Here is a 27,279-nt window from a genome sequence, read left to right on the forward strand (position 1 = left end):
ATGTTAGTCAAGTTCTACTCTGCCATCGTTACCTAAGAATTACCCATTTGCTTAAGAATAGATTATCTTCAGAGTAAAAGCTATCTGGTTTCTCTAAAAATTACTGTAGTAACATTTATATAATTAGAAGGTAAATAAAATTTTCTGAACACACACATCAAACTCACCAGTTACTAATATGGATTCAAATGCAGTGAAACATATGAAATATATATATTCACTTAATACTCAGCTCTAAAAATGAGTTTTGTTCTTTTTAATAGGCAAGATAAAAAATACAGACCTCTACGAAAGTTATGTCCTGTTTCTCAGAACACATGTCTTCTCTAGATGTTTTGTGAATCTTCTTTTCTGAAGAAGGCTTTGTGTCCACCTTCTTCAAAGTTTCACAATGATCTACTTCATTCTTGACAGGTACTTGCTGGTTATTCCCTTTAATAAACAAAAACAATTCAATTTCTAGCTAATAGTTTCCACTCACATTCCCCATATTCTTTCCTACACCAAACATCTAATTTGACTTCATGAGAGTTAAATTTAGCATTATTTTTAACATCCATGAAGCTCTAGAAATTTATTTTGTTCATAGATGAAAGTATACTAAGAGTTCTACAAAAAGTCTTTAAAAGAGGTCAAGGAAAAAAGGTGGGGGGGGGGGGACACCAATATTCACAGCATCGTTATTCATAATAACCAGAAGGTGGGAAAATGCCAAGTGTCCACTGATGGATAAACGAATAAACAAAATATGGTATATACACACAACAGAATACCATTCAGCATGACTCATTGCACAACAATGTGAAATACTTAAGACTACTGAACTGCACGATTAAGATGGTCAAGATGGTTTTTTCAAAAAAGGAAAGAAAGTCTGGCACATGCTACAACATGGATGAACCTTGAAGACATCATGCTAAGTGAACTTAGCCAGATACAAAAGGACAAACGTTTTATGATTCTACCCATGAGGGACCTACAGTAATCAAATTCATAGAGATAGAAAGTAGACTGGTGGTTACCAGGGGTTGGGGAAAGGAGATAATGGGTGTTTATTATTTAATAGGTACAGATTTACTGTCCGAGATGATTAAAAGTTCTGGAAATGGAAATGGATATGGATAGTGGTGATGGTTGCACAGCAATGTTAATGTACTTAATGCCACTAAATTCGGTAATTTAAAATGGTTAAAATAAGTTTTATGTAATGTATATTTTATATACACTTGTTTTAAGCTGGCAAAGAGGCAGAGAAGGATAAAGACTTGGATTCTGGTCATGACAGCCACTAATTAGTTTTACAGTCAAAGTTAAGTCTCCTAAGCTGCCTGTGCCTTAGTTTCCTTATTCATAAAATGAACACAACCCCCCCCTTCCTTGCCTCCCTTGTCTGACAGTCATGAAGATGAAAACAGAACAGATATAAATGTAAAGCATCCCCACCAAAGGACACATGACTGTTTCATGGAATGTCCTCCCTGCTACAGTGAATGCCCACCCTGAACCTGTGGAGCAGCCAATCGGCAGAGGAGCCAACAGCTGATCAATCAGATGGCAAAAGTGGGTGCTGGGAGGAACCTTTTCTGAAAATATGTTTTCTTCCATTTTTCTTTTAAGTGATTTCATCAGTATACTTCTTCTATCTCTTATCCCACAATAAAGGCAAATGAACTTCAACTCCACAATAACCGGCCTGTTTTCCAGTTTGAAGCGATGTATTTCAGTACCTTCTTTTTTCTTGAACTAAGAATCCCTAATGATACCTTTGAAATCTGAGAAGTTTAGATGACCATGGGGCAGAGCAAATATTTCCCAGCAAAGCAGGCTGCAGGCTCCGGCAGGATGGACACCTAACCAGATTATCAACAGAGGCTCCAATCCAGCCCTTCTGTGGGACTCGAGGCAGGTCAGCTCTCTCACCCACAAAAGGAAAGGAGGAGTCAAGTCCCCTCTGATTCTGAAATTCTGAGGCTACAAATTAAACTCACTCAAAGCAAGATACATAAAGTTTTCAAATAACACTTACCAGGTAAACATACTTTTATTTGGTTAACAGAAAATTATATAAATATTATGTAACCATAAAAATGCCAGCCAAGCAAATGGCACACCTTGTAAAGTAATGCAGGCTTTTATGGTTTAAGTACAACCAGGACATATTAGGTCTTATACTTTCAGAAAAAGGGGCTCTATCCCAAAATTAAGTTTATATTCTCCAAATGTTACAAAATGAATACAGAAAATAAATCCTTTGGCCAGACTCATTACATAAATAAAATAAAGATCATGGCATGTTTTTAATGCTTTTGGCTGTGATGGAAATACAATGGCCAAAGTCATATCCAGAGACAAAGCTGATCACTATCAACTGCTTCCTTTAATAACTGGGAATAACTTGGAGTTAGTGAAGAATCTGAATCAAAGGCTACTAAGGCTATTTCCCAGGAATTTCTGTCTCTATAGGACAGTCAACTATTTGCCTAGAGGGTTTAGATCGACTTCATTTAGAGGACTACTGGGACACATCTTTCAGATCCCTTTCAAACCTGTGCATTTCCGAACCAAGAGCATCCTACAGCAGCCCTGTGGAAGCATCATTACCCTCCATTTCCTACCTTGTCAAAATTAAAAGTCATTCTTTAGCAGAGATCACCTTTGAAATGTAATTCCTTCTAAAACACAAACTGACGGTTAGATATCCACAAAGGAAAACATCAAGCACTGTGAAAGAGTAAAGCAGACAGCCAAAAGCAAGGCAAACAGGGTCCATACCAGAAAAAGAAAGCACAAGAAGAATATCCCTTTGGATTCTGGAAGCCATAAGCATGAAATACAATGCAGATATTTGCCTCAAAAAATAGGTGCTACTCTCCCGGTGTCCTAATTTGTAAGAAAATGGATTTCCTTCCGTTTTCTTCAGGTCAAGAATATAGCACTGAAAGTATTAGTCATCAAAGCTTCTTAGGAAGGATCCAAATTTAATAGCCAGTACAAAACCATCCCCAAAAAGTAATAATGCACAGACTTTTAGAAAATTAGTAATGCCTTCTTGGGGCCAAGAATCAGGAAAAACAATAAAATGAATGTTAACAACAAGTTCTGCAGTAACTCTGAGAAATTCTAACATGAAAGTATTCAAGAATATGGGACACCAAATACATACGTCATTTACAAATAGGGTCAATCCATGCAATATGGTTTGGTTCTGTGTCCCCACCAAAATCTCACGTCGAATTGTAATCCTCAGTGTTGGAGGAGGGGCCTGGTGGGAAGTGATTGGATCATGGGGGTGGACTTCCCCCTGGCTGTTCTCATTATAGTGAGAGAGTTCTCACGAGATTCAGTTGTTTAAAAGTATGTAGCACTTCCCTCTTCACTCTCTTCCTCCTGCTCCCACTACGCAAGACGTGCTTGCTTCCCCTTCACCCCTCCACCATAACTGTGTTTCCTGAGGTCTCCCCAGAAGCAGAAGCCTGTACAGCCCACAGAACTGTGAGCCAATTAAACCTCTTTATAATTATCCAGTCTCTGATATTTCTTTATGGCAGTGCAAGAACAGCCTAATACACCAAGTCATCCTATTAAGCATGCAACTTCCCCATGACCTCAGGGAGTAAGTGTTTGCACCACAGTTAAAAATCAAAAACAAATGGAAGGAACACTAATAATAATAAACGGGGCAGGAGAAGATGTTGGGGGGTGAATATGTTAATGCCTTTCATGGTGGTAATGGTTTCACGATGTATACTTATTCCCAAACTCATCAAGATGCATACATTATATACAGCTTTATAGGTCAATAGTTCCTTTAAAAAGTGGTTAAAAAACAGAAGCAAATGGAAGAACAAGAAACAAGTGATCTCCTCAGTAACCTGCTTAAAGTTAAACTGTCTCGAATCTAATCACAATCACGTGGTCTGCTTTGAATAAACCATTAAATCTTCAAGTTAACAGTATCTTTAAGTAAATGGGAACATTTTTTGAATTTCTGCAAATACCAATAATTTCAGAAAGTGGAGGTATGTAATTCAGTGAACACTTTCAGGTACTATTAAGCTCAAGGCTTAAGCTATTATCAAGTTTAATTATACCTTACATTATCACAGGTAGAAAGCCGTGAAATAATTTGCTCACTATTTCTCTTTAGTAGTGCTGCAGCCAACCACAGCTTGTCTTTAGCCATAATTCCAAATCTACATTATTTTGATCAGACAGTGAAAATGGTTACAAACATTTAAAATTAAGAGCTATATTCACAAGATCATTTACATTACACATAAAGCCCCACTCTTGTCAGATGGCCAAGAGGTTCTGGAACGTGTAACAAATGTTTGACAAGTTTAACTGATAGTTGTTTGACAAGTTGATGCCAAAAACAAGCGTAGAAAAACAGAGCCTTAAAGAATGTCAGCAGACTTTATTTCTATTGGAATTTTAATTAATTATTTCCTATAGGCCTCTCCAAAGCAGGCAGGGGAAATGGAGTAGAAAAGGGATAGACACATTTTTTTTTTCATTTTTTATTTTTGCTTTTATTTTGAGACAGGGTCTCACTCATTACCCAGGCTGAAGTACAGAGGCACAATCACGGCTCACTGCAGCCTTGACCTCCTGGGCTCAAGTGATTCTCCCACCTCAGCCTCCCAAGTAGCTGGGACCACAGGCCCATGCTGACGTACCATGATGCCTGGCTACATTTGGCTACTACATTTCTTTTGGTAGAGAAGGGGCTTCACCATGTTGCCCAGGCTGGTCTGGAACTCCTGGGCTCAAGTGATCTGCCCACCACGGCCTCCCAAATAAGACACATTTTCTGTTACTTACAAATACTCTGTTTCTTGATGACAAGTATGTAGTCAAAGTCATGCATACATACCCTAGAACATTTTCTTCTCACACAATAAACTATACCTGGCAGGGGGAAAGCCTCAGAATAGGAGAAGGCAGATTCTTCAGGTGCCTCTAGTTTTGATAGGTTAGGAAAATCACTTAAAGTATTCTTAAGAGGCAGGAATGCCCCCGCCTTTCCCTTTTTCCCTTTAAAGGCAATCTTGTGACTAGAATAGTTTCTACAACCATTTGTATACTTTGGGAGAAATGGCTAAAATGTGGCAAACACACTGAGTGAGTTCCCATTCTGCTGGAATCCTGCCAGTCACACAAGAGACAACGTGACTGGCACTTAGGACTCTCAGCTATCAGGCAGGTTGAGCCCAGCTCAAAGACCAAGCTGTTTTCTTCAGATTCTAGAAAAGATCTTACAATGCAAACAACACACATTTCACAAAGTAAAATACTTTTCAAAACTAGCAAAGAACTAATGCTCAAAGCTGGAAGTAAAAATTTGAAGGTTCTTATATATATGGTTTTCTCATTCTCAAGCATTCTTTGCACTTGTGACTTACCTGTCAATTATACACCTGTTTACCATTTGCCAATTGCAATGCTTTCCTCTGAAATTCAACAGAGCCCCAAACCCTTAATATTAGTAAAACTCCAAACCCTCCCTTCAGACTATAATTATCTTTCCCTAGATTTCTCAGTCCTTTCTTATTTTTAATATTTTAAATTCCTGAACAATTTTAAATTGTACATGGATAGCAGGCAATTTATTCACTTTTTAACATCTCTGGTATTTTCCTAGGACAGTGCTGTGAACATAAAACAAGTCAGAACAAAATGCCTGTCAATGAACGAACTTCCCTGGGAGGAATCTCCTGCTAACATATTACTTCTGTAGACAAGTAGAGGACTGTGAATTAGCACCTCTGAATTTGCTGGTCTGAACATGTTGGAAAGCAAAAGTTCTTTCCTCAGTTCTTATTTGATCTGATCAACAATCACTCTGGTACCACTCAACATGCTGCTGACCCAGCCAAACAGTATTTTTAAATTCTGGCAGTGAAAGATTTGTTGCCATTTAAAACATTATAAGCACACCAGTCATCCGTACAGGAAGGAAAGATTCTGGGCAGGTTTACCATCTACAACGATACAGGCAAATCCTATGTTTCCAGACTCCCATATTAAATTTACTCATGCTTATTAAAGTCTTATTACCTGCTAATCTTGCCTCAGCTATCGGCATTGAACATCAAGTACTGGGCAGGAGGATCCTGAAGAAGAATTCAAATCCTCTGACCTACTCTGATACCATATTTCTCATCCATGCCTTTATATTTCAACTGCTTTAAAGTATTAAGATATAGAAGGTCCCTCCCATCCATCTACCACACTGCCACAGGCATTGTATCTTGCAGGCGCATATCTCTTGTGGGCACAAGGGATCACAGAAGAAGCACTTCTGGGGGGAGGATTCCCTCAAACAACTCTAATTTCAAGTGTGTGCCAAGTCATCCTGACTGCGCTCAAGCCTAAAAGACTAACATAACGGGAGAAATGTCCAACAGGTCTCACCCCATAATTCAGCCTTTCACAAATGTTTTGTATTCTACACCCCAGAGAGTGTCTGAGAGACAAACAGAATAAGACACCCAATCACCCCATCGTAATACATCCACAGACAAGGTATGCCATGGTTTCATGTGAAGATCTGGCTAACTGCATTACCAGGGGGCATACTCACATGCCAGGTGGAGGAGACACAGGGCACAGTGTCCACCCTGCAGACATAAGTCCACTTCAGGCGTGCACACCACTGCCAGGTGAAACGGTACGAACGGGTTGTACTAAGTGCACCAAGAATGCATGTGTGCAGCTGCCTAGACCACATTCCCCTCAGAGGACTCCAACTTTCTTTTAAATTAGAAATGTCCTTTTATAGAACATTTAAAATTCAGTTTAGGATTTTCGCCGAATGCATAAAGCTCATCAGAAGCAGTCAATCCATAAAATTTCTGTGCCTCTTCTCCAATATCAAGAAGTGAAAAAGATGAAGTTATATTTAGATGCTTCAAATAAGACAAAAGGCAACTGAGTTTTCCTAGATTAAAAAGTGTCAAAAATCTGACTACAGGCCAGGAGTGGTGGCTCACGCTTGTAATCCCAGCATTTTAGGAAGCCAAGGCAGGCAGATTGCTTGAGCTCAGCCTGGCCAACATGGTGAAACCCCATCTCTACAAAAAAATACAAAAATGAGTTGGGCAGGATGGCATGTGCCCATAGTCCCAGCTACTCGGGAGGCTGGGATGGGAAGACGGCTTCAGCCTGGAGGTGGAGGTTGCAGTGAGTCAAGATTGCGCCACTGCACTCCACTCTGGGTGATAGAGCCAGACCTTATTTCAAACAAAACAAAACAAATCTGACTATAACAGGTACAGAAATGTGTATATTAAAATGGTCAGGATGGACAAAAAAAGAAAATAAGCACAGACCCTTCTAAACTTATAAATAAGCACAACAGGCCAAAGGGATCTATTAAAGGATAATGACAATTCTCTATGGAGGTCGTCCTCCTAGTCTACTTTGGCATGTATTTTCCTTAACTGTTTTTGCTACATGAGAACATCTGTCTTCTTTTAACTAAGGAATACAATTAAAGAAGAACCAGGGCCAGGCAGCTATTAAACAAAATAGCTGAAGTTTTGTTCAGTCAGAAACATTTCATGGGCTGATTAATTTTTACAAATAGTCTGAAAATCTGAGTTAAGCCGGGCGCGGTGGTTCACGCCTGTAATCCCAGCACTTTGGGAGGCCGAGGCGGGCGGATCACAAGGTCAGGAGATCGAGACCACGGTGAAACCCCGTTTCTACTAAAAATACAAAAAATTAGCCGGGCGCGGTGGCGGGCGCCTGTAGTCCCAGCTACATGGGGGGCTGAGGGCAGGAGAATGGCGTGAACCCGGGAGGCGGAGCTTGCAGTGAGCCGAGATTGCGCCACTGCACTCCAGCCTGGGCGACAGAGCGAGACTCTGTCTCAAAAAAAAAACCAAAAACAAAAAAAAGAAAATCTGAGTTAAAAAATAATAATTAAGGCCAGGTTCAGTGGCTCATGCCTGTAATCCCAGCACTTTGGGAGGCCGAGGTGGGTGGATCACTTGAGGTCAGAGTTTGAGCCCAGGCTGGCCAATATGGTGAGACTTCATCTCTACTAAAAATACAAAAATCAGCCAGGTGTGGTGACACACACTTGTAATCCCAGCTACCTGAGAGACTAAAGCAAGAGAATCACTTGAACCCAGGAGGCGGAGGTTACAGTGAGCCAAGATCACACCACTGCACTCTAGCCTGGGTGACAGAGCAAGACTCCATCTCAATACATTAATTAATTAATTAATTAATTTAGAAAAAAGTGTCCATGTCGTCCCAATAAGAAAATACAATATTCATAGTCTTCTAAACCTATATACTAAAATTTAAACCTCTTAAAAACCTGATGTCTCATCCTGAACTTTTTATATGTCTTTTTTCAACATTTAAACCTTTGCTAAAACTAAAAAACTCAGCATCCACAATTAAAACTAACGGTCACAGGTGAGAACAAATTCCATTAAAAACAGACTCGGGACAAACAGGAGAGAATTATCAAAGGGGATGAAAAGATTACCATTATTTTTCCTGGAAATTTCTGGCAAGTCTGGCTGGTGGTACTGAGGTGAGTTTCTTGGTAAATGGTTTTCAGGTAGTTTCTTGGAGGCCTTCAGTGGACAGAGCTCCTGTTCCTTGAACTCGGCTGTGTTCTCTGAAGTTTTAATGTCAGTTTCCTTAGGAAACATACATGTCTGTATTCCCTCCTTCATATTACATTCTGAAGAAGGATTATTGAAAACAATTGTGTTTTTCAGTGTGTTTTCTTCTTTATTCAGTAAGTTTTTGGGAAGGGTTAAATTCTTCTGCAGGTTGACATTTATGCCACTTGCATATTTGAGGTTGATCCAGTTCTCACCCATGGCATCAGTGCAAATGTCCTCTTTAGCAGCAGGCAGTGAGCTGCCCAGGGGCGAAGTCTGTTTTTCCTCAGTAGTTGTGCTGGTGCTGCTGGCTGCAGCTGTGCTGGTTTTGTGTTTACTGTAATATACTGAGCATTTGTGCTTCTTCTGAGAATGACCGTAGGTGGCTGGGCTTCTCTTTGTAGCATTCTGGATCCTGCTTTGGGGAGTGTTCACTGGAAGGCAGTTCTTTCCCCTGCCTTTATCAGAGGGGCCATATGTATCGAGAAAGTTCTTGCAATTGCTTCTGAATTTAAGAAGAAAAACATTTAGCATAAAGGCAAAGCAAATCAAACTCTACTTCTCCACTTCCACATCCATGAGAAAAGGGTAGCAATCAGTATGGAGCGTAAGTTCTACCTTCCCTTCTTCTAAAGCTCCAAGAGTTGTCTGCCAATGAGAATACCCATCAACTAAGTCCTTGCGTGGAGACTACCTCATAATAATAATGGGGCAGCTGTTCACATAGTGACTTAAAGGAAATTTTATGAAAATAAATGTGGAGTCAAAATTTACGGTTACTTAAAATTAAATCAGAAACAAGTAATAACAAAAGAGAAACTGCTCCCACTCCCAACCACACTATAAGAATTCTTACTTGTAAGAATGGGAGCTGATTACATCCATGGGACCATTGTTTTGCTGTGAAGAGGAGCTAGCATTTTGCCTCTGTCTTGTTTTCATGAATTCCATGAGAATGTACTGTGCTTGTTGGAAGGCTATTAAAATCACACCCAACAGGGACAAACTGAGGAAGAAAGCAATGAGGTTCAGTATCGCATGGTTCTGACTGGCATTCAAATGACTAGTTTCATTACAGAAGAGTGGGGAACGATTTACGAGAAACATCTGAAGATGCAGTATTAAAATTCCCTAAGATTTATAACATAATTTCTGATGTTCCTTAAAGATTAAAAAAACACACACAAGTCTCCAAACTTGTGCATATTTATAAATTTGACGTTACAATTCCATTTTTATGAAATCATTCAAAAAGGGTCATTCCAGTCTTCTAATCTCAAATCATCACTGCATGAGCTAACACAAGGAATTAACATTCATATCATCCACCATGACTGCCTATGAATATACTATATAATGAAGCACAACTGTCTATGATACTTCTAGGTCCTATGACTCTCTTACGATTAGTTTATTATAACCTTAAAGTGTGCCAGTGAATCTTTCATGTATGTCACAGTTCTCAAGGCAGTAACAATTCCACTCAATTCATATACTTTGACTACACTGGGGCAGTTCACGTTTTCACGCAACTTGCCTGGATGACTTCTCTACTCCGTGAGAGGAGAACAAGGGAGATGGTAATGGTTTACCTGACAAAGAAGACCGTGAGTCTCCAAAATGACTCCTCCCAGCTGGGTCCTGGAACCACATCTGCACACAAGGGCAACAGGTGATGAGGGAGAGTCACATTGAGAGTGAAGCGAAATTCTAGGTCCGCTGCGGTTACAAGAGTTAGGTCCCGAATTACCCAGGAAGAGGTAAAGTCTGGAGTGAACCTGAAAATAAAAGAATCATCCTTATGAACTTTTGTTTTAATTTTAGCCACAAAGCAAAATAAAGACAACACGTCTTTCTTCTACAAAAGAAGTATTTACATAAAAACAGCATAAGATGTCTTAACAATGGAAAAAGTTTTCCTCCTCACACTGTTAAATGCACCACAAAACTGAAATCAAGTTAAAGCCCAATGCTTACACAATGCTGATATCGCGGGATGTGTTTGGGTCCAGGGAAAACTGATGACAATCCAGCACCTCGAATCCATAACCTTGGCAGTTATACCCATTAATTTTCAGAGACGAAACAGTTATAGGAAGCGGTCCAATATTCTCAACTTTAAAGTTCTTTGTAATAGATAAAATTTGCTTGCTGTCTTTCAGTTCTAATGGGAACCAAAAAAAGATATATTTAGTATATGTGAACTATAAAATTTATTGAAAATAATTTATTGGGTCAGTATTTATTAAATAAACCAAACCATGATCTATATCACTAAAATGTGAAAAAAAATCCAACATAAGCTCAAAGTATGATTTCTATCTAATTTCTAGAACAATTATAGATTCTGTTCTAGGATACAACAGAGATACTTGAGTAGGCAAGATTTTTCTTACGTGAAATGTTCTACCAAGATACAAAAAGTAACCAAAATCTCTTCTTTGGTCCTTTACTTGTTAAAGGTTAAGGTAAAAAGTTTGTTCTTCTCAAAAGTCAAATAGTTTGATTTACTACAAGCCACCATATACCCCATGCCCTATAACTTTCACTCACATAGAACCAGGCACCAGTTAAGGGGATGTATAAGTGCTTCTGTATAATCCATCACAGCTGCTAGAAACACAGTTCAAACATGTGCTATGCTATTATAAAGAAGCAAATCCTTGCAAATAAACGAGAACACATTTTATACTGAGTTTGAAAAAAGAAAGGTTATGACAATTTTTAAATATCCTTGTGAATTCATAACAATCTATCCCACATAAGTACTAATATTTCTATCTGGTTCCAGTTTTTTTCGTTTTAGAGACAGGGTCTCACTCTGTTGCCCAGGCTGGAATGCAGTTGTATGATCATAGCTCACTGCAGCCTTGAACTCCTGGACTCCAGCAGTCCTCTGACCTTAGCCTCCCAAGTAGCTAGGACTACAGATACACTCCACCACAGCCAGGAGATTGTTTAATTTTTTTGTAGAAATGAGGTCTCACTACGTTGCCCAGGCTGGCCTTGAACTCCTGGGCTCAATCAATCCTCCAACATGAGAAACCTAAAGTGCTGGGCACGAGCTACGGTGACAGGTCTGGTTCTACAGTGCGTTTTTTTTTTTTTTTTTTTTTTTTGGGACGGAGTCTCGCTCTGTCGCCCAGGCTGGAGTGAGTGGCCCGATCTCGGCTCACTGCAAGCTCCACCTCCCAGGTTCACACCATTCTCCTGCCTCAGCCTCCCGAGTAGCCGGGACTACAGGCGTCCACCACCATGCCCGGCTAATTTTTTTGTATTTTTAGTAAAGACAGGGTTTCACCATGTTAGCCAGGATGGTCTCAATCTCCTGACCTCGTGATCCACCTGCCTTGGCCTCTCAAAGTGCTGGGATTATAGGCGTGAGCCACCGTGCCTGGCCTCTAACAAATCTTTTCAAACTCAGTGCCCATTTAGCATAGTTTTCTAAAACAAACAAAAATCTACTCAGCCATTCAAATAGTCCTACAAATAATCTAATGGTTTCACCAACCAGGTTTCTCTGTAGAAAACACAGTTACACTAAAATGCTTTCTGTGTTTTTATAAAATTAAAAATAGTAATAGGAAAATAAGAATTTACCGAAAGCATTTTACATTCATCATTTATTTCTGTTTCAGTTCCTTAGGAAGTTGCTGAAACTAATATAAGTAGTTTAAAGGTATTTCATTTAAGTACATGCATAATTTTAAAATTTTCTAGTGCAACATGTTAATGTATTTCTAAATCTGTACTGTCTGATATGGTAACCATTAGACATATGCAGCTATTTAAACTTAATTAAAATACATTTTAAATTAACTTCAGTCACACCAGTTATTTTTATTTTTTATTTTGTTTTTTTCTGAGACAGGGTCTCACGCTGTCACCCAGGCCGGAGTGCAGCGGCATGATCGTAGCTCACTGCAGCCCAGATCTCCTGGGCTCAATCAATTCTCCCACCTCTGCCTCCTGACTAACTGGGACTACAGGCATCTGCCACCATGCCTCGCTAATTTTCTCTTATTGTTAGTAGAGATGAGGTCTTGCTTTGTCGCCCAGGCTGGTCTCAAATTCCTGAGCTCAAGAAATCTTTCCAACTTGGACTTCCAAGTACTGGGATTACAGGTGTCAGCCACCACACCCAGCAACTAGTTATTTTTAAAGACTTCTTTTTTTCTTTTTTGAGACAAAGTCTTCACTCTTGTCACCCAGGCTGGAGTGCACTGGCGCGATCTCGGCTCACTGCAACCTCCACCTCCTGGGTTCAAGCGATTCTCCTGCCTCAGTCTCCTGAGTAGCTGGGATTACAGGCATGCGACACCACGCCTGGCTAATTTTTGTTTTCAGTAGAGATGGTGTTTCACCATGTTGGCCAGGCTGGTCTCGAACTCCTGATCTCAGGTGATCTGCCCACTTCAGCCTCCCAAAGTGCTGGGATTACAGGCGTGAGCCACCGTGCCCAGCCATTTTTAAAGACTTCTTAACCACATGTGACTAGTGGCTACTGTCTTGGATGACACAGATACAGAATATTTTCATCATCATAAAAAGTGCTATTGGTTAGCACACTTTTAATGTTTTCTCCAGTCATCATTTCAGTGATTTTCTGTGATTAGGTAACTGACAGCCAAATGAACTGCTTTGTGTATTTATTTTAAATGTTTAACACTACTCCGATAATTCAGTAATTACACAATCTTTTTTCCCTCTGTATCTTTTTGGTTTGTTTGTTTTAGAGAGGGGGTCTTGCTATGTTGCTCGGGTTGGCCTAAAACTCCTGAACTCAAGTGATTCTCCCACCTTAGCCTCTTGAGTAGCTGGGACTATAGGTGCTGATATGGTTTGGATCTGCGTCCTCACCAAAATCTCATGTTCAATTGTAATCCCCAATGTTAGAGGTGGGACCTGATGGGAGGTCAATGGATCATGGGGGTGGTCTCTCATGGTTTAGCACCACCCCCCACTCCCACAATGCTGTCACTATGATAGTGAGTTATCGTGAGATCTGGTTGTTTAAAAGTGTGTGACACCTCCTCCCCTCTTGTGCTCCTGCTCTAGCTATCTAAGATGTGCCTGCTTTCCTTTCATCATCTGTCATAACTGTAAGTTTCCTGAGGCTTCCGCAGAAGCTGAGCAGATGCCAGCATCATGCTTCCTGTACAGCCCGCATAGCCATGAGCCAATTAAACCTCTTTTGTTTATAAATTACCCAGTCTCAGAAATTTCTTTACAGCAATATGAGAACAGACTAATAAAGGCCTGCACCACCACCTAGCTTATGTCTATTATCTAAGTTGAGTTAAATATCTAAAGATACCACTCTAATCCAGGGGTACCAGCCTATATATGCTCAAATGTTTGCCTGATTTCATTATCTGCATCAATACAATGAATTTACTATAAATTTTTAGAAATTAGGGTTTAACAATTTTAAATTTTAGAATTTAGAATTTAACAATTTTAAATTTTAGAATTTAAAATTTAGAATGTATAGAATCCTTTCACTCTCAGTTTTAATGCCAACCTTCCCTGTCAAGAGTGCCACGCATATGAACTCACGTCTACGGCAGTCCATCAGTGTGGACTCGGGCACCTTAAATCGGAGGGAGCCTCCTGCACCAGGAAGTCTTCCACCCACTTTTAATAACTCTCTCGCTCCAAATCCTTCCACGCCAATCATGTCAATAACAGTCAAGTTATTCCTGCAGTGAAAGGAAATACAAATCAAAAGGCATTACATGGAGTCACAAGGTACAATGTACTTGAATTTAAATATTCTCAGTTAGCAAGAATATTTTCAAACTTTTTTGAAGTTTTAAAAAAGAAAATCCATTTAAATAGTGTGGAATCTTCTTCCATCTCACAGAATAAGGGTGCAGCCACAGGCCAGCGAAGCTGCCACTGCCAAGTACCAAAGTGAGCTGACTGCAGCAAGAACATGCAAACAATCATGACCCCCTTCCAACTACAGCCCACACATGTAGCCTCATATGTTTTTCTGATAACTAGAAACCAGGGTAGTGATCAGACATTCGAGAAAAAAAACTGAAGAAATAAACTGGGGAACACAAACACTAATAAATTTAGACAAAAATGACAAAACTTATTTACAGGGTGAATTAAGGTGTTTTCATAGTAATCATAAGAAATTCTGCCTTAGGGATGATACTAGACATAAAATTCTACTGTTTCTTTTGAAGATTTAAAATATCACCCCATAAATAACATATATCTAGTCAGGTTTTTATCAAATAGTAATTCAGACTAGCATGTGTCTTTTCATTAATTGAAATTCCAGGACAAAAAGGTGGAAACGATTTTTTTTTTTAATTTTTATTTATTTACTTAGGAGATAGGATGTTGCTCTGCCACCCAGGCTGGAGTGCAGTGGCATGACCACTGCTTACTGCAGCCTCAACCTCCCAGACTCAGGCAATCCTCCTACCTCAGCCTCCGAAGTAGCTGGGCCCACACGTGAGCATCACCATGCCCAGCTAATACTTTGTATTTTTGTAGAGACAAGGTTTCACCACATTGCCCAGGCTGGTCTCGAACCCCTGGGCTCAGGTGATCTGTCCGCCTCGGCCTCCCAAAGTACTGGGATTACAGGCATAAGCCACTACACCTGGCCTGGAAACCATTTTTAAATGATGTATATTGGAGCGAAAGCCACTCCTCATAATGTAAATACTATAGAAGCAGCAAGAGAATTCATTTTACTTTTATAATTATATAGAATACACTGAAACAGCTTTACATCTTTAAAGGATTAAAGAGACTTTATTAACCATTTAAATACCTTTAAGTGATGGAGTAATAGATGACTGATGTTGTTTACAGGGCAGAAACTACCAGAAATAAATTAACTTCTATGAAAAATTTAGACTTTCTTTTCAAGTCTGAAATAGTTCAACCTGGGGTGAAATAAAGTTTGTCTCTGGACTTCCTAGGACCTTAGTTCTTCAACAAAAAGTCGGTTTAAATGAAACACTAAGTCAAAAAAAAATTTTTTTAAAAGAAAAAAACAGAAAAAAGAAACACTAAGTCAACAGGGCATTAAGTATTTTTAGTTAAAATGCTTAATGAATAAACTCTTAAGAACTTTAATTTTTTTTAGTATCATTCATTTGCAGAAGAACAAACTTACATTTTATTTATTTATTTATTTTTATTTATTTATTTTTTTTGAGACGGAGTCTTGCTCTGTGCCCCAGGCTGGAGCGCAGTGGCGCGATCTCAGCTCACTGAAAGCTCCGCCCCCTGGGTTCATGCCATTCTCTTGCCTCAGCCTCCCGAGTAGCTGGGACTACAGGCGCCCGCCACCACGCCCAGCTAATTTTCTTGTATTTTTAGTAGAGACTGGGTTTCACCGTGTTAGCCAGGATGGTCTCGATCTCCTGACCTCGTGATCCACCCACCTCGGCCTCCCAAAGTGCTGGGATTACAGGCTTGAGCCACCGGCCCGGCCCAAACTTACATATTAAAGAAAATCCTGAATAATAAATTTTTTGCCAGGTGATCTGATACTACAAGTTTTTAAAAAATAACTCAAATGTCATTTATTAAAAATTAAATTTGTGTTATACTTCTCACTAATGCATAGAGCTTCAAGATACATCTGTATTTACTGTAAATTTTTAAAAGCCTTTCAAGACTACCTAAAGATGAAAACAATTTAAATATGAAACACATTTAGCATACTTAAATCAGTTAGCAGTAACTCATTTCAAAGGAAGAAAAGGAATAAAAAGAGCCAATGGGCTGAATGAAACACCTTTTCTATTGTCCTTTGGGCTACCGAGAATTCCAGGAGCAAAAAAGAGATGAAAATGATACAAGTTTGTTCAAATACTAAAGACTGAAAATATCTACAGCAGTCCTTTAATGATCTTTCTATGCTAAGGACAGATTTGCATGAGTGTGTTCTGCCGTTTGAGACAGCTGGATGAGAAGCTGTGTGGAAAGCACTACCTCTCCTGGAGACATGCACGCACACTCCCTGTTGGAGAAGAGAGGAGACTGAGGCCCTGGGAATTACATATCAAGCCTCCAGCGACCTCCTTCTCAGCTTCCACTTCTTCCTACCCTGCAACACAGTCTTCATCCTGAAGGTCTGATTGAGAAGTAAATGTCAACTATCAGCTAAAGAGATTTACACAGATGAGTCAGCGAGAAAGAAACAGATTCTACAACAGGAACACACCTACCGGATTAGTATGAGTGAGGTAACTTTTCCATAGTCAGTGGGTGTGAAAACTACGCCAACCCTTTTCATTTCCAAAGGCTGCAGATGTAAGTGGAGGATGCCAAACCTGGATTCCTCAGAATGCGTACCCTGCAAATTATTAACAAATTAAACAATGTCATACTCCTAGAAAGCAAGCTTCCATTGTCATTAAGTGCATCCTAGAGTTTAAACATGATTGCTTTTCTTTTAATGTCCAGATTTGATCATCCTAATCAACCTGTTTGAACTTGCTTATCCTGAGAGTTCACTCCAATAAACAGCTTCTGAGCCATAGCTAAGAAACATAGGCAGAGGCTACAGGACAGCCTGACACAGATGCTGGAGAGGGGATTTGCTTCCTGGTTTGGATGGAAGTTGGGGCTAGCTTTCTAGACAAAGATGCTCTGAATGTAAATCATCAATCAGAAAACAGACCCAACAGCCTCTGCTTGAATGCTAAAGCAATCTGACAAGACCACTCACCCACCATTGGACAACCCAAAGATCTCTTTATATAAATTCTTTATATTGAATTTAAGTTTATATAGAAGTCATCTTTATTATATTTAGTATCTCCAGTCAGAAGAAAGATCTTTATTTACTCACATCTTCCTCTATGTCCTCCAAGACGTCTTTTGGTGTTTTTTGTTTGGTTTTGTTTGGTTTTTGCATAAAACTTGTGCTCTAAATTTAGTATCCAAGGTTTAATTTTTTTATCTTTTTGTTAAGTGGACTTTCCCTCTTTCCACTGCTTTTTCTAGCTCCATTTCACTAAAAACAATGCATAATTTCTTAGAGCTATTATATAATCTGAAGAAGATTATTTCTCTTTGTTTTTAACTTTTATCTTTCAATTATTGCTAGTGTTACTCATGCCATCTGAAAAAAAGAAACAGTAATAGTATTTATAATTTGATTTATTTTTATTAGAATTATAAACTCCATGAAGGAAGAAACCTTGTTTTATGCATGTAATATAAATACTGACTTTAAAAGCTGCTGACTTTTGGTGTTAAACTTATAGTAAAAACAGCACCTCTATTATTAAATGGTTCTTATATGCCAGGCACTGATATTTTTAGAGTATATAAAAAATTCCAGTGCTCTTAACCAAAGGAACTATATTTCTAAAAGCAAATCAGCAAAATCAAAATGCAGGAAGCCTTTCTTTACATGACGATGAATTCTAATAACAATTTTGAGTTAAATTTTAACTCAGTGTTTTCAAGGCACTGATATTAACTGTTCTTTTTGTCAATGTCATAAATTAACAATAGCAATAATTTCCCTTATCCCAAAATGTATAATATTTCTTGGGAAAAATATTCCGTCATAGATAAAAACTTTCTCCAAATGAGTTCTATCATTTATTCACATCTAAATAGAATATTTAAATTTAAAATAAATGGGCATTATTTTTGGAATTTCAAGATGTCATGACTGAATACCAATGAGGCAAGATATCACTTAGTATTTTGGACTAATTATCTTGAATAGCCTTGAAGACCTCCTGGTAGAGAAACTGAGACAGAGAGAGAGGGGCAGGCTCACTAACAAGAATAAGACCACACCTGGGTGCAAGGTTTCAGCCCTGCCCACACCAATGCTGCCTCAACACTTAAGAAAAGAAAGGAGAGTCTGTGGCAATGGGTTACCTGTGGTCTTCCTCCTTCTGTTATTGAAATTAATCTAGAGCCAACAGTATATTTTTGGAGGGATAAAGATAAAGAAGAAAATACTCAAGGCGCTTAAACGTGTATGTGTAGTAAAAATAGAGTTATCTGCATATGTGAGTTTATATGTATATGTATGTATTTTCTGTCAACAGATGTTCCACTTTTGAATTGATCTGAAACACAGTATACCTGCAAGGCCAACACTCAGCTATACACAAATAGCCATGGAATGACTGAGTGGAAACTGAGAAGTAAGGCTGCCAAGTCCCCAGGCAAACAGCATCTTCACCACATGAAATGTTTACTCCTACTCCTAAGTATTTGGGCAAGACCTCAAGATTGCCCACAGGCTTAAGAATTTTAGAGTAGTCCTTTTTTATAGATAGAGTAAACATCACAGAAATTGGGTGACTTGCTAAAAACAGGAACACAGTTTAGTAAGAAAAGATTTTTTTAAATGTATTTGTTTTTACCTTTCCTTGCCTTAAAAAAGAATTTGAGGGCCAAGGAATCTTAAGAGAATTATAAATTCTGGGGTCTCAAGTTTCATGGTTTTCTACAAAGCTCTGTTCAACTGTTATTTCTTTACTCACATGATTCTAAATCATCAAATTAAAATGATTTAGAGCTAACATAAACCCAGCTCCTATTGCATTAGTTAACTGGAAAAATCTGCTATGTATTGTTAATACCTAGAGAATAAAAACAAAAGAGCCATATATAGTACATAAAAGACATTTTAAACTTAAATTAGTGAGGCCCATATGCTCATGTGTCTAGTTTGTCGGCATTCTTTTTTCTGTGTTAGGATAACATCCTACCAGGTAAGGGCAAGCTTCAGTGAGCTGGAATTCACCAGTTGTGAAATTAATCATCTGCATATCAGTGCCAAACCTATAAGGAAAAAAGCAAATGTTTACAATAGCACTCACATCTGCCAATAAAGAAAGGTTTAATAAGTGTGTGCACACATATACATTTATACATAGGTGAGTACATGTTTGTGCACACACATACACACAAAATTCATCCCATCCTGTCACCACTGTGTCCCAGGTCCATCCCACATTCCCACACCCATGTCTGCCATATTGTCAGTGATCAATAAATATTGCTAAATGAATGACTTTGGCATCACAGGATATAAGGAGGCAGATGGTGACAGAAGCTCTAAATATAAAGCAAATTTTTTGGAAAAAAAAGTGGCTCTCAACCAAAGGCAATTTTATCCCACAGGAAACATTGGGCAACGTCTGGAAACATTTTTGGCTGTCACAGCTGGGGAGGTCCTACTGGCAACTAGTGGGTAGAAGCCAGAAATGATGCTAAACATCCTTTGACACACAAGATGGCCCCTCCCACCCCCACCAAACAGAATGGTAGAACCATCTGGTGCAAAATATCAATACTGCGAAAGCTGAGAAACCCTGGGATAAGAGTGGATCTTACTAAACGAGAAGCTGGAAACATTCTGAGTAAAACTGTGATTGTGTGAAAATAAGATATAACAGACAAGAACTAATTATCATCTCTTCCTGTTTAGTGCTAGACAAGAATATACATTAAACCCTCTGCATCTGCAGGTCCCAAACCTGTAGGTTCGACCAACCACAGATGGAGAACCCTCAAATAAGGAGGGCCAATTTTTCCATCAATGGTTTTAAAGGACTTGAACATCCTTGGGATTTTAGTATCCGAGGGGGTCCTGCGACCAATTCCCCTGCAGATATGGAGGGCCAACTGGACTAAAACACTAAACTTATTTATGCTGCCCAGAAATCACCATGATTGCGAGTCTAAATGTTAGGAGTATATGTGAAGAAAAAATGATGATATAGGTTCCCTCACTAAAGAAAAGGATGTTCTGTTGGTTAGTGGACTTCACACAGTAACAATGAAGATGCTACATAACACACAGAGCCAGGCAGTTCCATCAAATCACACGCACAAGGGGCAGGATGCCCAAGGTCCATGAGCTAACGGGTTAATACTGTGTCCACATCCACACACAGGGCCTGGTTGAAACACTGCAGGACATTAAGTATTTCTAAGTCTTCCCAGTACTTCCCAAACTGCCTCTCAGAAAAAAAAAAAGTCTTCATACCATCTGTGGAGCAGGTGTACCAGGGCTTCGGGTTTAGGGTACAAGGAGAGAGGCAGGAGCTGCAAGGAGACCGGCCAAGAGGACGGGTTCTGCACCACAAAGTACTTTACCTAGGTGTGAGGAAAGACAAGTTAAAACCCTGAGAGGGACACCGCATCCCTCCTGAGATATTCTGGCCAAAAAAAGCATAACCTAATCATGAGGAAACATCACGTAACTCCAATCAAGAAACATCATAGGAAATAAATGGCCAGCACGCTTCAAAAATGTGTATGTCATAAAAGGCAAAGAACGGCTGGGGAAGATTAAAGGAGACTAAAAAGATCTGCCAATGAAATGAGAAATCCTGGACTGGATTCTGAACCAGAAAAAAAAATGCTATAAAGTATGACAGTGGGATCTCTGAAAACACTTGATCTACATATACTGTATATATGTAGTATATATACATACATACTGTATATATATACACCATAGATTAAATAACACCATCATGATTGTTACATTTTCTGATTTTGATCATTATACTCTGGTTCAGAAAAAAGCCCTTGTTCTTAAATAATTCACACTGAAAGTTAGAGGTAAGAGGGTGTAACGTCTGACACTCAGATGGCTCACAAAGACATGTGTATGCAGAAAGAGAATGTTCAAGCAAGTGTGGCAAACATTAAAAATTGAGAAATCTTTGCAAAAACATTCTTTTCTTTTTGCAAGCTCCTGATTTTCTCTTTGGGAGCTCTTGCCAAAAACTTTTCTCTAAGTTGAAATCATTTAAAAATAAAAAGTTAAACACCGGCCTGAGGATGTCATCCCCAAGAAAATCTATGGGCACCTGATACGGCATACATTATAATTCACGTCATGGGTGGTATAGAGTTCTTAGCCATGAGACATAAATGGAAGTCTGCTGGAGGCACCTCCTTCTCTTTGCCCAGTCTTCCTGCCACCAGAGCTGGACAAGAGAGGCACAGACAAGCACCGAAGCCAACACGCTAAGGATGGACAGTAGACAGGGAGAGAAGCCTCAGTCCCTGATGGCATCACAGAGAGCACAACCTGACTTCCTCTGGACTTCTCCCCTTTGAGCTTCTTGTTATAAAATGACTCCTAATTAAGCCAGTCAAGATTTTCTCTGCTGTTTGCAGTTGAGTACTTTGTTAACTGACACATTTATGGAGTGTACATTCAATTCAAAGTCTATTTGTTTCCTGCGTTTTCAGTCTGCTTAGAGTTTTACTGCTCATCTAGTTCTTTTGACATCTCCTTAATTTTGGCTTTGAAATAGTAGCTCTAGGTGGAAAATCTGGTACTTTGAAAACCCAAGCACTGGGGAGTCACTGACAAAGATATGGAAAGACACACAGTCCTCACCACGCTGCTCCTAAGGGCAGTTGCGCTGAAGTTTAACACGAGGCCAGGCTCTGCGACCAAACGAGGCAAAAAGAAAACAAAGGACTCTGACTCCTTGGATTTCTTCAAGTGAGCAAATCGAGTGGTTCCCAAAACATTCCTCCTGTTTAATTGATAAAGAAACTATTATGAAAAATAATTTTGCTATTTAAAAATTTAATATTTAATACTTTTGTTATTTAGGGAAATCAGTAAATACTATTCCCACTTACAGGAAAAGGGCTCTTGGGGAAATGGTTTACTCTAAGTCTGGGGATGGGAAAGTACAAGATTGACCCTAGAAAGCCCTGTTTTACTAGAAAGCAAGGAAGCACTCAAACAACAACAGGAACATTTCAAAGGACCACACAAGCCAGCCAAAGAGCTCCTACCAGCCAAATTTAGAACAATTTATCATCAAAATTTATAGTGATGGTAAGAGAGTACAACACTGCAACTAAAGAATCAGAGTGATGCTTAAAAGCAAGAGAAATACTCTTTTAGAAAAAAAAAATCTGCCAATAAACGTAGAATGAACAAAATAATCAGAAACATCATTTTGCAGCCATTTGTCTAACAACTGATTCCAGCAAGGATTATCAATAAATACTAAAACCATGGGATGAAACATCCTTAGGGAACAGGGCATTTATATGGTAATTTATCAAACTGTCACAGCACAGATTTATTAATTATACAAAGAAAAAGGTATGTACAATGGAGAGTTCTGTCACTCATCACCTAAACCAAGTGACTGAACTCAGCAAGGCCAGTAATGGAACAAACTGACATTTATGTACCTCCTGATGAGATGAAATAATACAGACACAAGTTCAACCAGGTAACTCATATTCTTGCCAAAAACATTTAACCAGATCATGAACTTGAGGAAGCAAACAGAAAAATCCAGAGTGTGGAATGTTTTATAAAACAACTGGCCTGAATTTTTGAGAAGTATCAACATGATGAAACATGATGAAAGGTAGGAACACTAGTCTAAAGAAAACTAAGAAAACATGACAACCAAATGCAATGCATGGCCTTTAAATGGATTCTGGATTCAAAGAAAAGATAAAGAAAAAAGCAGCTATAATGAACACTACTGGATCAACTAGGGAAAATTTTTAACACAGACTGTATATTAAACAATATAATTATATGAATGTCAAGTTTTTTGGGTATGCAACGGTAGTATAGTTAGATACAAGAAAATATTCTCCTTAGGAAATAAAGAATTTCCTAATAAAGTATTGAGAGTTGAAGTATGACATCTACAGCTCACTTTCAATGACTCGGCAAAAGTCTGCGTGTGTGTGTTTCTATGTGTGTGTGTACACATATAGAGAGAAATAAAGCAAAAGTGATAAAATGTGAGCATCTGGTGAACAAAATCTAGATGAGGAATATCTGAGAATTCACTGTACTATCCTCAACTTCCGAGGTTTGAAATTTGTCAAAATTAAAAGCTGGAGAGAAGTATCAATCACTAGAAACTAAGGACTGTAACATCAATAAAATACTGCGTGCAGTCGTTGGCCCGTATGCACAGTTTTGCTTTCTACAGTTTCAGTTACCTGTGATCAACTGGGGTCTGAAAATATTAAGTGAAAAATTCCAGAAATAATTCCTAACTTTTATATTACACACAGTACTGAGTAGCATGACGAAAGTTCAAGCCGCCCCACTCCATCTTGTCTGGGACATGCAAACCATCCCTCTGCCCAGCATATCCACACTGGATCCACTACCTGCCTGCTAGTCACTTAGTAGCCATCTCAGTCATCAGGTCAACTGTCCTGGCATCACAGTGCTTTTGCTCAAGTAGCCCTTACTTGACTTAATAATGGCTTTAAAGTGCAAGAACAGTGATGCTGACAATTCAAATATGCCAAAGAGAAGCCATAAAATGCTTCCTTTTACCCAAAAGGGTGAAAAGTTGTTGACTTAATAGAAAAAAATTGTATGCTGAGACTGCTAAGATTTACAGTAAGAACGAATCTTCTATTTGTGAAATTATGATAAAGGAAAAATAAACTCATGCATCGTATATAGGGTTTGCTACAGTTTCAGGCATCCACGGTGGGGTGGGGGTGGGGGTCTTAGAATGTATCCCCGCAGGTAAGGAGGGACTACCATAGCAGTGTCTCCCCACTACTGAACAAAAAAGAAGACGGTGGAGACATACTTGCAGACGTCACCATTTTTATATTTCTTCCATCTTTCATACAATTTATTTGCAAGTTCAGAATCCACATCCCAAGTAGACTGATCGAGAGAAAGGCTCCCATTCCAATTAGGATTTCCTAAAAGTTAGATCAGATTCCATATTTAGATTTACAGAAAACATAATTCACTTAAGTAAATAATGCCAAGGGCTGAATATTAAACTTCTTAAACTGAGAGGACTGTAGGGTTAATAAATGCCACCTCAGTCCTCTGCTGCTTATTAATTAAAAGTCCCTCTAACTCAATGGTAAATGATATCAAATTAAACAAACATGTCGTAAAACAAAACTAAATTGAATTATGTAAAGGTAGTAACGTAAAAGACACATGGCTCATGAATACAGCCTGAAACAAAATTATACTTGCAACATTTTTAACAGCTTTAAATCTAAAATGTGAAACTCCTTCCACACACATGCTAATCATCAACAAGTCTTCCAGGTCACCATCTACAGTGCTGAGAGAAAACAGTAGTTCTTGAAAGGGGGCACAGACCAGGAGCCGATCCTAGAGAAGGTGCATGTTTATAACTGGTCTATTGTTCACCTCATTCTACCAACAGATTTGTTCTGTCTTCCTAAGGAGGGTATCAGGAAGGAGAGGTGGGAATCTTTAATAAAAAAAAAAAAAAAAAAAAAATCTATACTTTAAAACTCTCCTTAAATATCTTTATAAATCAAGATAAAAACAAACAAACAAACAAACAAAAAAACACAAAAAAACAACCCAAAACAAGAAACAGCTTGGACCTCAACACTAAGGCCCTTCAGTCTCAAATCACAACCAGCACCCTCTGCAAGATGTTTACACTCCTATAACTGAAGTCCTCAAATACAATTCCAAGTTATTTTTACTAACTTCTAGTCAGTTCCTTTACAAAAGAATCAGAATCTTCCAATTTTTCCTATGGGTGCTATGATGATCAAACAATGTTATTTGAAAAAAAAATCCCTTGCGGAAGTACAAACTACTAGATAATAAGGGGGCATTCTTTACACAAGTACCCCAGGTGTTTCTGGAGGGTTCTTAACAATTTTAAGTCATTCTGTTAATGATCATCCTCTCTACAGAATATGATGCAATTACCTTTATAGAACTAATTATTCCATTGACAAATGCTAATTTTCCTCACTACTTCCCATCCCCCAAACTAGAGTTCTACAGAAAGCCTAAGAGCAAAATACTTACCTGCTTTTGATTTTCCCATGAAATAATGCATGCCACAATGTGCTATCACTTCAAAACCCAGACTCCCTTCCTAGATTGAAAAGTAATATATGAATAACTTAAAACACAGCACTAAACATAAAAATCCCAATGCACTAAAATTCAAAGCAGACATTGGCCTGCACCTCAGTGAACTTCCCTTTAACCACGAGCCAAAAAGTTACTTTCTAATTTTTTAGGGATTTTCAGAGAAATCTGAACTGTCTCTCCCTAGGAGGGTCACTGAGTGGATTCTGCACGCACAATAATCAATGACAAGAATGACCCTTGGGCCCACAAGACACGAAATTGCCATCTGAATGAAAGATTATGATCACATGGCTGCACTGAAGCCTGGGCAACAGAGTGAGACCCTAGCTGTAAAAAAAAAAAAAAATTTTTTAAAGATTAAATTAGTCTCAGGACATTCTCAGGGGTTAGAGGTTTTTTTTTTTTTTTATTTAACTGAACCCTAATCTTCTGGGAAACAGTACGCTGATCTATAACTCCTAGCTATTCAGGACATTTACTTTCCCATTTCCTACAGGTATGGAGAGTACAGACACATGACTTCCACATACACCTGAAACCTGCCTGCTGCTCTCACAGTCACTCTGCTGATATGCATCTCTTGAATAGAAAAAAAAAATTTCTAAGAAACCACCCCTGCTCGAAATATGGATAAATGGAATTAACCTTACACTCTGCTTAATTTTAGAATTCCTATCTGCATGCTTTCAGCTAGTTAAGCATGAGACATTTCTAACTATGAAAGATCCATACTGTAAGTGAGAAAAAAATAAAGATGGTTGCATGAATGTTGCATAGAAAAACCAGAACCCAGAGTTATACAAAATAGCTTGGAGCAAAAAGAAGCAAAAATAATAACCAAATGAAAAGAAATAAATATTAAAGAAAAAAGAGACATATTTAAGACAGTCTAAATTAAATACAATTTACCCAGATTTCAGAAAGCATTTTCTTAATTGTGAATCTTTTCAGGCTTTAGACTTGGCCCACTAAGGAAATTCAAGGATTACGGGCAACTGAGAGTCACTTAGAAGAGATCCAAATAAAGCATTTAACAATCTAATTTTTTAAGTCATTGCAAGTATGTACTAAAAACCAAACTGTGTTTTCTATAGCTAACACATATTCATTGCTCTACAAATTTTGGAAATAAATGAAAATTATATCTATTAATCTATTGGTCATGCCTTATTTCATTCAAGAACTTCAAATTACTTTATAAAAAAGAAAACTCTTTCCAAATAAAGATTTCTATATCTGAACAATTTATCATCCAAGATTGGCCTGGTAATACCCTTCAGTTTCTTAGCCTTAAAGAACATGAGCTTAACCCAGTTAATAAAACTCAAGCACTAAAGATTAATAAAAAACAACAGTAATTAAGAAAACTGTAACACACATATAGTATTGTAGAAAATACCTTGTTTGGTGCTGAATAAATCTGTAGAGGTATTGCAAAAATGGCACCTATGTTTGTAGTCAAAAATACATTGGTGAATAGATTTATGGCAATGTCTTTAACAGCAAGTTTCAAAGAAAATATATTCCAACAGCCTGGAGGTAGAAATAAAGGGCCAGTGAAATTCAGAATCTAAAAAGAAAAGAAGCAAGAGAAATTACTTTTCCTAACACTAATTATGATTAAAATCTTTATAAAGTATGATGCTAACGTTCTTCTGTATTTCAGAAAGTATGACTTTACTCAGTTATTTCCAGATCAAAATTTGCAATATTTTTATAGAAATGATAGGTTACAAATAATGCTTAAAGATGACACTTTTAAATTTCACA

General features: G+C 38.4%; 1 protein-coding gene across 5 annotated transcripts in view; it reads right to left on the reverse strand.

Annotated features, from left to right (window-relative positions):
- The window catches only part of TMEM131L (transmembrane 131 like), a 170,537-nt gene that overhangs the window by 23,999 nt on the left and 119,259 nt on the right, over nt 1–27,279 (reverse strand). For all 5 annotated transcript variants that reach the window (XM_050791996.1, XM_050791997.1, XM_050791994.1 and 2 more), the window contains 13 exons: nt 26,909–27,079; nt 25,441–25,510; nt 24,212–24,329; nt 22,009–22,150; nt 20,638–20,747; nt 19,355–19,427; nt 16,838–16,965; nt 14,190–14,332; nt 10,608–10,794; nt 10,223–10,408; nt 9,487–9,636; nt 8,507–9,135; nt 284–432 (listed from right to left, as the gene is read on the reverse strand). In XM_050791996.1, coding sequence (XP_050647953.1) covers nt 284–432; nt 8,507–9,135; nt 9,487–9,636; nt 10,223–10,408; nt 10,608–10,794; nt 14,190–14,332; nt 16,838–16,965; nt 19,355–19,427; nt 20,638–20,747; nt 22,009–22,150; nt 24,212–24,329; nt 25,441–25,510; nt 26,909–27,079 — 2,256 coding nt within the window. The remainder of the gene's footprint in view (nt 1–283; nt 433–8,506; nt 9,136–9,486; nt 9,637–10,222; nt 10,409–10,607; nt 10,795–14,189; nt 14,333–16,837; nt 16,966–19,354; nt 19,428–20,637; nt 20,748–22,008; nt 22,151–24,211; nt 24,330–25,440; nt 25,511–26,908; nt 27,080–27,279) is intronic.

Source organism: Macaca thibetana, chromosome 5 (genome assembly GCF_024542745.1).
Source record: "Macaca thibetana thibetana isolate TM-01 chromosome 5, ASM2454274v1, whole genome shotgun sequence".
NCBI lineage: Eukaryota > Metazoa > Chordata > Mammalia > Primates > Cercopithecidae > Macaca > Macaca thibetana.